We start from the raw sequence: 14393 nt of genomic DNA, 5'->3' as shown, positions 1-14393 counted from the left end.
TTTCTTGAGCCCACAAGCGCCCCTTGAGGAAGTAAATATTGGTGTCATAGGAAATAGTTTTGCGTGAGCGCCACTTGGAGCTCAATGGACATCCTCGGCATGCGCAGACGAGAAGCAGACTACTCACATTTTAATAAATGAACTATGAATTCATATATTAATATATATACATTTTAAATAACTTCATAACTGATCACGAAATGATATATTCTTAAAATAAACAAGAAAAATATAATTGAGATCTATTACATTAATTATACACTAGATCATTTAATGTACTTAACTATAGGCTATACCCTTAAATACACGAGCCTGTGCTGCGTGACCCAAAACTGCAGTAGATTTGACAATGTTCAGAATAATTGATGTATTAACTTTTAATCCAATACCAATGTCACATTTTCACTTATCTGAATGTGTTTGTACACACAAATGATGCAAACTGGGAAATGATCACACATCCCTTGTTGTTTCACAACAGGCATAGTTATCTTTATTCTCTTGACATGTTTTCTACCCTTTGAACCCATTAAAGTGCCTATTAGGTGTTCAAACACTTCCCCACCCCAAAATGAATGGGTTACATGTGTTCTGTACTTTCATGTTCAGTGCCCCATGCTTCAAAGGTCACTGAACCAAGGAGGTGGATCTGACCTCAGGCCATAAAGTAATCGTAAAAAGTGTATGCATATGAAAGGTTGGGAACACTAAAAGTAATTCTGTGGAATCTTTTGTACATCCATGTTCACTTTCAAATAAAAAAAACGTTTAACATTTTTTTTTAATCTCGAAAAAGAGGTTAAAAGCAACTAAATTAATGAAAAAAGAATGAATTTAATAAAATGGCTTAACATTAAACATGTCCAAACAATGAATGTCAATAAATTAGATTTAGGCTGCATCTATGAAACAGCATGACTGAAACATTGAAAACTATGTAGAATCGTTACTGATTTATGACCACAAGAGGTCGCTTTAGCAAAATCTGTATCTGCCTCATGATAAATGAATATCATTTTTTTCAGTTGAAATACATGTTTATTTTTTCATTTCCGTATTATCAATATCATTATTATATACAGTATAATTTTTAATAATGGGTGTTTTACAAAAAGAAAAAAAACTGAAGTACATTAGTCCTACAAGTTAAAACATGTTCTATGCCATACATCATATGATAAAAAAACTACTTGCATGAATAACGAAATGATTACCAGTTTAACAGTACAGTCATTCAGGAAATTAATAAAAAATTGTCCAAACAAACGTTATTTACAAATCAGAACAGGGTCATTATATTGTTTGAGAAGTGCAAAGATAAACTTTGAACCACGATTTATTCTATCGTGATGCATATTGTGTCTCAAAAAATTTAAAACAGGATTATATAGAGAAAACATTACATTGCCCCTGCCGAATTCAGCAGTAGTGGTCTAAAGTAACCGCTTTATAATCTCATAAAGGAAGTAAAGTTGTGCATTTCATTATATGGGTATCATCTGACAAGACATTAAAAAATACAGTTCATTAAGACAAAGTGAGGACTCAATACAGAATCAAGAGTGTTGTTCATGGTCTCCCAACAACATCTGTGTAATCAAACAACGAATTTCAAGTCTCTTAAATACACATATAGTGAAGTAATTACTTTATTGAAATGTGTGTCCAGTTTGGGCTATTATACATCATAAATAAACTTTATTTTTTTAAACAAATTTATTTATTTGACAGTTAAAACGGACACTACTGTCCCACATTATTTTCAAGATCTAGAATGGTGGATAATACATTTTAATATCGACATGTAGAAAAACAAATCCTAATTAAATTGCTAAAATGAATAACATACAGAGTGTAGTTAAACCGAACACTCTATAAACATTCAAACAAGATTCTATTACATAGTAGCATATCAAAGATCATTTGGCATCACCGGCATGGCAAATGTTTGTGTCAGAATGTTGCACCTCTTTGTACAGTACTCGTGTTAACTACATCATCGTAAAACTCATGCATACAGCAAAAATCAAAGTATTTTTCTATGGAATGGATTTGATTCTTTTCTACGTAATTTCAAGACACATTAAGTACACACTGATGTTGGGCTACTAAATCAGCAGACCCACCGCTCACGCTACCAAAGTTACACAAACACCCCCAGAAAGGCAATAAAGACACTCCTCCCCTGTTCTTTATACCATGGAGCAGTGCAACCCAATGAGAGAGGAAAAACGGATGAGAAAATGCATTCAAGTTGACAGTTGCTAACTGGCATTAGGGGCACCTTTATCAAGGGAAGTCAGTCCTAATCTTGAGGTTCCATTTATAAGTTCACAAGTTCATGGGCCACAAACTGTTTCAAGCGTTCCAGGTACTGTCCATACAACTCTACATCGTTGTGGCCCGCCCCCTCAACCCAAAGCGGCTCCACGGGTCGCTGGCAGCGCTCATACAATGCCAGCCCATGAGAAAAATCAATCACCTCGTCCTCCGTACCATGGATCACCAGCACCGGAGAAGTGACTTTAGAGATTTTATCAATGCTGAAGGAAAAATAAAAAAACAAATGAGAATGAATCACTGTGAACACATGGGAACTATGTCTAGTGTTTCTTTATTTAGGTTGTGATAAACATCATTTTAAAATAAGAACATTAAATCAGTAGTATACTTTTTTGACAGCAGCAGGGTTATCTTGTTCGCAAGTTGCAAAAGAATAGAGATAATAAAAAAATATTAGATAGCCCCTGGAATTTAAGTACAAAACATCACTATTTTCTCAAAAAACAGAAAGAATAACTCACGAAGGAAGGAAGGGACAAACACTAAACTCCTTTTATTTGTCACTAGAGGGTGGAAAATTTCAGTTATGGCTAAAGAAAACTAAAGAACTACCAGCACAAAACACTGACCCTATATGACAGGATACTGTCAACCTCACTGAGAACTTTCATCAATACTTTGCTCTTTCGGTTTATATTGATAAGTATATATAGATACTTCTATACTTTTATTTTGTTTTAATCTCTATGTGCAGAATGTTTGTATGTAATTTCCCTGTGCTTTGGCAAATTAGTTTTATCATGCCAATAAAGCTTCTTAGAATCATTAATCTATAGACAGTTTCATCTTAAGAAAACGTTACTGCACATGTGCACTTTTCACCCCTCTTACAGACTGGTGGTCAGGTGCGCATGCGTACGATGAAACATCTATAAAATTATAAAAAATATCCAACCAGACGGCTCTTCCACAAACACTGCTTCATATAATACAGCAAGATAAGGAGGAGAGATAAGAGTCTAAGCTAAAGGAGAAAGATACTTACTTTGGAAATGCATCAAAGCAGTATGTCTTCTTGGTGTCAGGAAAGGCCACCCGCATGCCTGAGGTCAGAGGGGAGTGGAGAATAACGGCGGCGCTCTCGTACCGTGAGGCGAGATCAACTGAAGGAACCGTGCCAATGCTCTGCCCATAAATGATGACGTTCTCCGGCCTGATGCCGTACCTAGAACATGAGTCATAAGATTAAGCCATGACACATAGACATCTTTTGGTCTGTACAAGACATAACAGGTATGATTGGTACAGGTTTTGTGACCTTGTTTCAGAACAAGACAAACTGGGAAAAGCCTTAATGCATCAGAGCTAACACTCTGGGCGGAAGCCTTTTCCGAATATGTGATGATGCATTATGATGGATTGGGGTTGGTCTTAATAATTAGGAAGATTTTTTTAAGTGTTTGGCATTATGTAATTCCCCACTTAAGTCTAATTAATTTCACGCAAAAGCACAGGCGTGATCCAAAACCTAATAGCGGACAACAAAGTCGGGGAGTAGTCATATCTTTCCTGCAAGGCAAGCAGTAAAGTTTCTACTTCCTTTCATGAAGAGATTTTGAAGAGACAGTTTACCCAAAAATAAAGATGTACATTACTAACAGCTTGGGCCAAGTATCGCTTTTGGTTTCCCAAGATCAAAACTGAAAGTGTCTGTTGCTTTTGTATACTGAATAACAATTTGTTGCAATCAGTTCTTGCGATCAACGTACAGCTATTCCCAGCTAGTTTTAACAGCTCTTAAGATCGGTACAGTTAAAAATGGTGCTTAGGTTGCTTTTCATAGAGGGCGCTGTGCACACATTGCTCGTCATCATGAAGCACATGATGGCTTGGTCAGCTGACTCAACCGAGGTCGAACTAGTAGAACTGGGACAAATGATTCCAAAATGAGGTCATACAACATTATAATGCTTCTTTCTAAGAAAACGAAAGCACCATTTATCCAATGTGAAAATACATAAAACTGTAATATACTGTAAACCTTTTTAGCTTACTGTTGGACTGTTGTCATGGTGGCAACCAGATAGTGAGAAAACTGGTTTGAGGCTAAAATGGAAAATTAGCATCATGTGACTGCAAGGCACAAAAATATTTACTTTGAACAAACAGACTTCAGAATGGTACCAATATGAAAATGCTACAACAAAGTTCTCCGTTGAACTAAGAATGTTACCAGTATGATTTGATTTGAGAATGTTGAAAACTATAGTCAAACATCTCCACCTCCTCTTTCTCAACTACTCCTTAAAATTACATGGAAGGTTTGCCAAAACATTTGAAAAGATTTAAGATTTTTTTTTTTTTACGAGGACATGCAGTGTTCTCAGCCTTTAAAGTAGAGGTGCTCCGATTGATCGGCCGCCGATCATAATCGGCCGATAATCACTTTGGGAAGTATGATCGGCGGTCTCTAAAGGCCGATCCAGAAAAGCCGATCAGATGACGCAAAATTGACGAGAAATTTATTTTACGCGATATGAAAATGGCTTCACCGGTCTGGCAATTCTAAAAGGTGTGTGAAATAGACAATGCTTTATCAATCTGATACGTTTGTACTGTGTGAATTCCACGATGCGGGAAGCAACCAAAACATTTTTACACCAACAACCTCTTTAGACGTTTGAGGGTTAGTCACTTAAAGGAGTGCGAGTAGTTTTCAAAGTTAGCCTCGCGCAAAGTGAGCGGGCAGTCCAGCAGCTCGAGCGCCACTCTGCTGCAGAGATCGCGTCAACCGAAGATTCATTTGTTCTACCAGTGATAGAAATATCTGATGGCAATCGTCATTTTGACGCACTACAATAAAGGCGATTTGTACTTCCCCTTTTTATCATTTCGTGTCATTAGAACGTGATCGTGAAGAACGTGATTGAGCGGAAGGGACGTGTGTTTCTATTCATGATCTTACTCTCAAATGTCTATTCAGTTTTGCTAAACGCGCATGTGGTCAACAGAGACTCGAGATGCATACATCCATCCATCACTCCCCGCATACACGCAGGCGCGATGTGGTGCCGTCTTTACAGAGTTTTTACTTCATAAAATAGCGTCTTTTTGTATTAATAATAGCTTTCAGGGAATGGAAAAATATCTCTAACTGCGTTTTCTCTGTTCAGTGAAGCAGCACATATATGTGAAGCCGGACAACAAAAGAAGTCTTATGGGTGCATTTTTGGAAAATAAGATTTTTACATAATTTATACATAAAGCTGAATAATTAAGCTTTCTATTGATGCATAAGTTGTCATGATATGATCATATCTGGCGGAGATATACCCGTTTACAACTCTGGAATCTGAGGGTGCAAAATATTCAAAATATTGAGAAAATTGCCTTTGAAGTTGTTAATAAAAGGCCCTGTTAATGGCCATCCACTCACAAAAAGTAAAGTTTTGATATATTTAGTATATTGAATTTACAAAATATCTTCATGGAACATGAGAAAATTCGATCATTTTGACCCATACAATGTATTTTTGACTATAACTAAAAATATTCCCGTGCTCCTTAAGGTTTCGTGATCCAGGGTCACATATGACCAAACCACAGCTTTCTTGTGAGTACAAAACACCTTTTACAGGCACCTGTCATTGTTATTGTATGGACATAAGAACATAAACATTTGCTTGTAATTAGATTATTATTTTATGTCCGACAACAGAAACATTGAATAATAAATGAAAGGTCTAAGTCTAGCGCAACCTCTCCTCAGCTGTCAGTAACAGAGACATTTTTTAAAGCATCAACCCTACTGCAAGGACAGTAAGAAGCATAAAGAAATATCATATTATCAGATAAAATAATGTAAAAAATTTGCTTTGATCATGGCCACTTTATACTGTGGAAGACAGAGGGTTTCTGGGACTCATGTCGCATGCTGCTATGTTTTATGAAAATATGTGGTAACACTTTCCTTGAAGCATGTATGTTTAATTTATTGTAAAAGTAGTTTTCAAGCAGTGTAATGCACATTTTAATGCATTGTAATATCTAATAGATAGTTGTTATTACAGTTAATACATTACAACACTAAGCAATTCATTGTAACACGACACATTTTAAATTGGTTATAATTATTTACAACTACATACATGCATTACAACACACATTATGAATATTAATAATGCATTTTACCCTTTAATAATTCTTTATAATGCATTATACATAAATGCTTCAAGGAAAGTGTTACCAAATATGTTACTTACTAATATTCATTAGTTAATTCATGACACTTTCTCTTCTGGTACTGAGAAAGCTTCAAATAGCTCCTATAATCGGCATCGGCCGATACAGCTTTCAGTGATCGAGGATCGGCTCAAAAAACCCTGATCGGAGCACCCCTACTTTAAAGGCTAGGTAATATGTCCTTTCATTCTCTCTGACTTTACACTGCTAAACGTGCTGGCTTTTCAAGCTTAATCATATGTACAACTCGTTTTTTGACAAGTTGACTATGTTTAGTATTTCTGTGCTCAAATCACTTTGTACAATTTTCAGAAAGTATTTTCTATTAACATGGATTCCCGTTTCGTAAGAAGGGTTCTTAATCCCCTATTGGACAATTCTCCCAGAAAAGTACGCCCATGTGTCATCCAGCCAGCGTGAGAAAGACCACACCCATCAATGTCTTTTTACTCAGCTAATGGAAATTAAGCTGCGTTTGTTTGCTCACTGCATTTCGTTGATGAATATTATATTAAAAAAATGGACATAAAATTCAACAAGTCATTAAATAAATACAATTATCATGCAATAAGATAATATAAAATCATATTAACTATAGGGGTGTTACGGTACGCGTATTTTTACTGAACCGTCACGAGTTGTGAAGTCATCATTCCTATGCCCTACTCCCTTCAAAAGGGCAGAGCCCTTGGAGTTTAGACTTTGGAGTGAACAGGGCATTTACGTGCCATTATGTAGACGTTTGGTATGCACTTGGTAAAGGAAGCAATGCAATTCCTCATTACCTGCAGCTGGCATGTTCCTGTGACAACGAAGCATTGTGTCCTTCAGAAATAAACAATATATTTTTTAAAGTTTTAAATATATTAGTGTTAATATATTATATATAGGATTTTAATGTATATTAGAATAAAGTATGTATATTTGCAAATGCTTAAGTTAAGCCATTAAAAAAGCGACATCTGCTGACAGACACAATGCTTCGTTTTCATATGAACATGCCAGCTGAAGATAATGAGGAATGTTACGTCGCTTCCTTTGCCAATTGCATTCCAAACGTCTACATAATGGCACACAAATGCCCTTTTTAATCCAAAGTCTAAACAACAAGGGCTCTGCCCTTCGAAAAAGTAGGGCATAGGAATGATGACTATACTTGGAATGTTGACAGTGACGGTTCTGTCCGAATACGCATACCGCTACACCCCTAATATTAACATGTAGTAAATAAAATATAAATTGTTATATTATTAGACACTAGCCAAACACAAACCGGAAGTTAACTGGGCTTTAGGCTCACGAGAATCCGATGAAAAGGTCTACAAACAGTGGATATATCGCTGGATTTGGAGATCTTTTTAAACCGATGGTGCCGAGGTCCCAGCACTAAAAAAAGATGCTGGACATGAACCACACGCGGTAAGTCAAACTAAATCATATGTTTTTGTTTTGTTGCGTGTACATGCATAATTTTAACAACACAAACCTATAGTTAACAGTCATGTAGTAGGGATGCTTATTTTTTTGTTAATTTCCCTAACCGAGAACCGACGGTTGTTATCCGAACATTAGCTGATAAGATTTCAATATTTAATCAGCAGCTGCATTCACACATGATCATATTTTCACAAACATCACCTGGGCGCACGTGTCTCCACGCTCCACAGGTTAATACACTTACAGCATATTTTTCATTTCATTATACAGAAAACCTGTATGATGTAATAGTTATTTGAAAATTCATTGTTGAATTATTATTACTATTATTTCAAATGTATTAATATTATTTAACTTAAAAAATAAACATACCTTTTAAAAGTTTAATGGATAGTATTTAATTGGTCAACATTTGGTCAAATGGTCAATACGAGCATGCCTATTATGCAGGGATAATGCGATGTATTGTGTGCTTGTATTGTAGTTCCGTCCCCCTGCATGCCTACAGGAGCTCAACCTTTTGCGGAAATAATCGTACAACTGAATCCATCTTTGATAAATTTGATCAAACTAAATACCCTTCGAAGATACAAAGAATGCAACACTACTGTATAGCTGCTCAAGATTAATATGAGAAGAAACGCCAGAAACGACACGTGTTACCTCATCTTTAAGTAGAATAAAACAGCGTTCTATTTGACATCAGAATTGCACCATGGATGCATGTTGGATGGGTTTGGAACAATTTCTGATACCAATAAAATTGTCTATTTTTATTACCTGGAACCCAACCCCCCCTGGTTAACTCTCCAACATCCTCTGATAAATCAAATCACATTTCAAAAAGTTGACTATAAAGACAAGAAAATGTAATAACATACTGTACCAAATTATATTAACACACAGTAAATATCTTTTTTCTAGCATTGTGACAACATCAGGAAGTGTTTTTACTTCCTGGGTAGACAATGTCGCTATGACTGCAACCTCCGTCCTTCCAGGACTCATTGGGAATCAGTTGCTAGGCAACCAATCAATATTTGACTTTGAGAAGTGGCTGGTGGCACATCCCCCATCACCTCTCAGAGGGAGCCATGCTCAAGAAATACTGATACAGAATTCTCACAAGCGAATCAAAAGCTTTGGTCCCGTAAATACAATAGTCACTACTTCACAATGAGGGAGACAAGGTCTCATTCAACACAGCTGCCGGTTGCCGTGCACTTCCTTAATGACATCACACTCGTCGCCTTCAGAAGGGGGGGGAAGTCCTCTCTCACAGACAAAAGCCATTTCCTTTGCTTCTTCCCTTCTGAGCATGTCACAACGGAATGGTTTCAGACTCCTAGACGTTTTCAGACAATGTACTTCACCACAGTCTTCCGGACTTCTTTTTTTAAAGACAGCACCGGATGCTATTCTGACCGGACTGAAGCAAATTCTTTTTTAGGAAGAATATGCCAGTTAATAACTTTATCTACACTATCAATCCTCTTAAGCAAATCGACAAAAGAATTTGGTTGGATACACAAAAACACAAGCGAACTGCAATGGCTAGATGTGATACCAGATGGCAATATACAGACCAACTTCTAAAATGTGAACCTGGCCCAAGCATCGAATCATTCAAGCTTCCGCGAAACAGACCAAGTATGTGTGTATATTAAACAGACACGCCTGATTTCTTAACACAGACTCACCTGGTGTGTCTCTGCTGCACTAACACAGCAGAGCAAATACAAAGTTTCGAAATATACAATGATATTTAGCTTTTGATGCTCCGATTGCGTGTATAGCCAGTAAACATTTGCCCGGTTATGTCTTAAGGTCACCTGAATTTGTTCCAGATCATTAAACATGATATAATGCCACACTGGAAGCGTCTATCTGAAACCGGTTTCCTTGAGGAACCTTCTTGAAATATTGCTGCTTGACAAGTCATTCAACAGCTGGACAAAGATACAAGAACATCCTTCAAACTGGCTATTGATGTGTACCAAAAATGTACTGAAATATGCTAAAAACAATATAATTTAGCCATAAGCTTGAAATACTAATAACATTCACTGTACCCGTTTTATATTAATCACAGCATTGTGTGGCAAAATATTTTTGTATATTGGTTCCCAAGGTGAATATTAAAAAATGACTGAACCATTTCTGTTTTAATATCTTTGTTCGTTATAAGATACTAATCTCTTCTCAGATAATAAAATATTTAAATGCAAGTATTGTTTGACAGTCATCTCTTCTCTTTAACTCTTTTCACCATCAACTGGTTTTTATATTTTTCAGCTCCTCCCCTGATCCTCCACTAATCTGGATTCCAAGAACTATTTATCGGCAATAAAGCCAGCAAGCAATCTGGTCCACTTTGATATGATGAGATCATCCTCTAGAAATATGGACTCTGATGTTGGCAAATGCAATGCATACAGAGGAGAATTGACAAAACAGCATAGAATTGACTAAAGAAATGCGTTTCTGTTAAAAAGTATTTCTAGAAGCACCAGAAATAAAACACTTTGATTGGCCATCCTACTTACTCCTACACCTCTATTAAACACAAAACTTTCAAACAACATAAAAAACATTACATGTTTCGAACTAGTATTACATGTTGATAATAAGTACAGACACTGGCTTAACATGTCTACCAGACTGGTTTATCTACATTTTATTCTGAATCTTGTGTACTTTCGTCTGATCTGTCCTGATTCATGTTTCGTGGCTAATACGGTAACGCTTGGGAACTTCTAAGGTGACCAAAAGAACAGTGTGGGACTACTTCGCAAGGTACACCGAAGCCCTCAGATTTGTGACTACAGACAGTGTTCAAGAGTATCAGCTGTGCTTTGTGATACCACATGCATACACAAATATACAGCCACACTGAAGCAGTGGCATGTAATACACTCCCACTCAGGAACGCTGGCTGTTGCACACTCAAAACATTCATGTGGTCTTGAATACAAAGCCTCTTTGCATGTTGGTATGAAAAGTGCTGCAGGATTTTACACATCAATAAGTTCACACTTAACAGAATCACATTCACATGATGTGCAACCAGTTGACACAGATGCATAGAAACATGATACAACAAATGGATGCCATCTTCATCTGCCGGCTTTCAAATACCCAGCTATCAGATATGAGAAGAGTTTGTTTCTGCTATGGAGAAATGAATCTTTCATCTGCTAAACCAAAACATGACTCTTGACATTCCATAACTCAAGTCCATCGGTGCAAACACTTCTTCCCCCTACCATTTAAAGGCACTACGCAAGCAGATTGGGGGATGGGGCCCAAGGAGTAGAGACAATAATATACCCCCGAGCCCTTTGTATTTGTGAAAGCAAAGACATGAATACTCCTGTTAAGCATTTAGATGTTGAAAACACGTACAGACTTATACTGATAATCCTTTATCATTAACCAGTAGAGGATGCAAGAAGTCTGCTTTGGACCAATGACAACATGTGTGTCGTTTACGAAAGTAGTAGAAAAAAAAAAACAGTAGCCAACAGCAGTTAAGCTTCTAGTCATCCAATAAAATGTTGTTGGGGTCAAGAGCAACTCATTGACCGTATTTTTCCAATACAAAATCCCATACCTTCATACCCATTTAGAGAAAACTTGTGCTTCAAGGGATACTTAACCCAAGAAACAAAATTTCCCCAAGTTTTACTCACCCTCAAGGCAACCTAACTGAATAAGACTTATTTCTAGAAAGAATAATGCAGTCGAAGTTATACCACCTTCCGTTATCCCTTGGGTGCGTGGGAACCAGAGGCTCGTTTTTCCAGCAAATGACGCAGGCATGTCGCAAGTTCTGGTGATTAACATGGCATTTTTCGTTTTGTTCCAATAGGATACAGTCTCCTCTGTGCAGGAGCTTTTGTCAAAGTCATTTGCGGGGAAAAAAAAGCCTTTGGTTCACACGCAGTTGAGGGATAATGGAAGGTAGACACTATCGTTAATAGCGTTGTCAATATTGATATTTCTCTTTAAAGGGAACTCTGCGCAAAAGTAAAAATTCCGGCAATTAATTACTCGCCCTCAAGTAACATTTTAACATTCCACAGAATACAAATGCTTTCTGACGCCTCCATAGATTGCAACGCAAAAAAACTTCAAAGTGCTGAAAGTGTGTAAAGACATTGTAAAATAGTCCACGCGACTCCGGTGGCTCAGTAATAATTCATATAATGTGACACTTTATTATCATGAAAATACATGATGAGGCTTGAGGAACAGTGATAAAAAACATGTCCTTAGGCATTTCCTAGAACTACACGTGTTATAGTCTTATGCAGTGCATATTTGGAGTTCCTGCATGAGTGCCCTCTGGCTTTTGGATGCAGCAGCATTTTACCGTATTTCACTCACAAGTTGTGCATAAATCACGTGATATATACTTCTGAGCTGAAGTATCCCTTTAAAGAAATCAGAGTCTAAAGGTATTTTGCTGCTGATGTGTAAATAGTATGTTATAGCCTGTGTGAATAGCCCATTACCAGAAAAATTATTTTGGTAATTTAATCTCATTTTACCAGTTTTTCATGTGATACTGACAAATGACTCACTCTATTGTTGTTTCAAACCTGTATGACTTTCCGTGGAACACAAAAGGCAAATGCAGGCAAAATGTTAGTGACTGACAATCTCCTTTCACTTTTGTTGTACGGGAAAAATCAAACAGCGTCAATATTGCTAAGCATTTCTTTGTTTCATAGAAAAATTCATACATGTAAGGAACAACATAAGGTACTTTACGGAGATCCGAAAACACAATGTGAGACAATGGATAGCAAAGCAGGAAACACTCCAACAATGGAAGCATTTACATGATAATGTAATGATGATGTAAAAACACCCTCAAGGCTTCCAGAGTGATAAAGCCTTCATCTATATTCCATTCTCACCTCGTCCGTAGCGCGTGCCAGGCCGCGTCCACATCAGCATACAAATTTTTCTCCGAGGGCTTTCCTGAGCTTGCTCCATAACCAGAGTAGTCATAAGAGAACACGTTACAATTGATGCGGGAGCCCAGGCCGATGTAGAAGCTACTCATCTGACCCAAGTCTACAGCGTTACCATGCGAAAACAACAAGGTATAGCGAGCGTTGGGAGAACATCGCACAAACATGCAGGCTATACGGCTCCCCCTAGATGTCCGGGTCATAAAGCACTCAATGGCGTCTTTCTCCCGGGTAGAGTACTGCCAATCGGCACGCTCAGATAGTTGAAGAGTCCAGCGACTGCTGCTCTCGTCACACATCAAGGTGTATGTGGGCTCTGGGGGAAGGAAGGCCAGCTTGGAGGTGATTTTGCTTGGGCATGGAGGGCAGCAGAAGAGGCAGCATAGCTCACTTAAAGACAGGTGATTCATTCTTTACTAGAGAGGAAACAAAACAGACAGGTAAAGGTGTTTACACTTTTTTGAAAATTACATTTTCCAAAAAAAAATCCATCCATAGTTCTGTAGACCAAGCAATGATTTATTATACTACCAATTTGGTTTCATTGATAAAAATAACTGCCAAACCTCATCCTGAGGGTAGCATAGCATCTCTCTGCCATCATTGACTAGACTACTATATTTATGAGTCATGACAGCTGACTAATACACTCAATAGTATGTGGTATTTCAGGTAAAATAAGAGGGATGGACTTGGAATATCTTAATGTGTAACGAAGCTGAAAATCCCCAGTATCACCAGTCATCCAAATGACTGCTTCATGAAGTCCAAAAACGTCTTTCATTTCCTGGCTGGCTTTTACTATTGTAAACGTTAGGTTTCATCACAACCGCGTACCCAAAACATAAAAACAATGATGTGCCCATAAGTATTGGCATTCATAACATTACACAAACATGTGATAGCCACCGCATAGCCACTGGATTACAAGATGACTTCCTGAAAAAAGACAGTGTCATATGACGCTAATTTAAAGGCTTTGTTAACTCATGCTCGGTTAAAGTACATCATTATTTGCTCTTAAAAAGGACAAAAAAACCTTTTGTCAGCTAATTAAAAAACATTTCCTACCTGTGCGAGAAGGTCCCGAGACTGGAAATATTGAAGTCTGAAATGCTTTTATTCGGCTGTTGCAGTCAGTAACGTTATATTAGATCAGTGAGTCCCATAAAATGACCACTTCGTCCACTTAACCAAGAGTCCCTCAAAACCTGCCTCCGGCTCGTCCAGCTCGGTCGATCTTGTCAACATGTGGTCTCTTTTTGATGACCATATGAAAACCCGCTATTTTGATGTAGAAACGGAGACTCGAGCAGAATTTCTAATCTAATACGTCCGATCCAGGTGATCTCATCTCACAACGCTTTCTGCGGTCTTCTATTTTTCTTGCGGAATGCCGGATGTCAACGTCAAACGTCGGACAGTCTTTTGGCCAATCAGATCAATAGA

At 37.5% G+C, this 14393-nt stretch overlaps 1 protein-coding gene across 1 annotated transcript; it reads right to left on the bottom strand.

Moving 5' to 3' along the window:
- Positions 1-1620: 1620 nt before the first annotated feature.
- abhd17b (abhydrolase domain containing 17B, depalmitoylase) lies at positions 1621-14320 on the bottom strand. Its single transcript, XM_056745055.1, has 4 exons — positions 14016-14320; positions 12888-13360; positions 3329-3508; positions 1621-2543 (listed from the first exon to the last, which is right to left on the bottom strand). The coding sequence occupies exons 2-4, from the start codon at positions 13352-13354 to the stop codon at positions 2324-2326; spliced, it is 867 nt and encodes a 288-aa protein (XP_056601033.1). The 5' UTR covers positions 13355-13360; positions 14016-14320; the 3' UTR covers positions 1621-2323.
- Between the last annotated feature and the right edge of the window lie 73 nt (positions 14321-14393).

This window comes from Triplophysa dalaica, chromosome 4, assembly GCF_015846415.1.
Source record: "Triplophysa dalaica isolate WHDGS20190420 chromosome 4, ASM1584641v1, whole genome shotgun sequence".
NCBI classification, from domain to species: domain Eukaryota; kingdom Metazoa; phylum Chordata; class Actinopteri; order Cypriniformes; family Nemacheilidae; genus Triplophysa; species Triplophysa dalaica.
The sequence above is the reverse complement of the archived record's forward strand: the minus strand, read 5'-3'. Positions and strand labels throughout refer to the sequence as shown.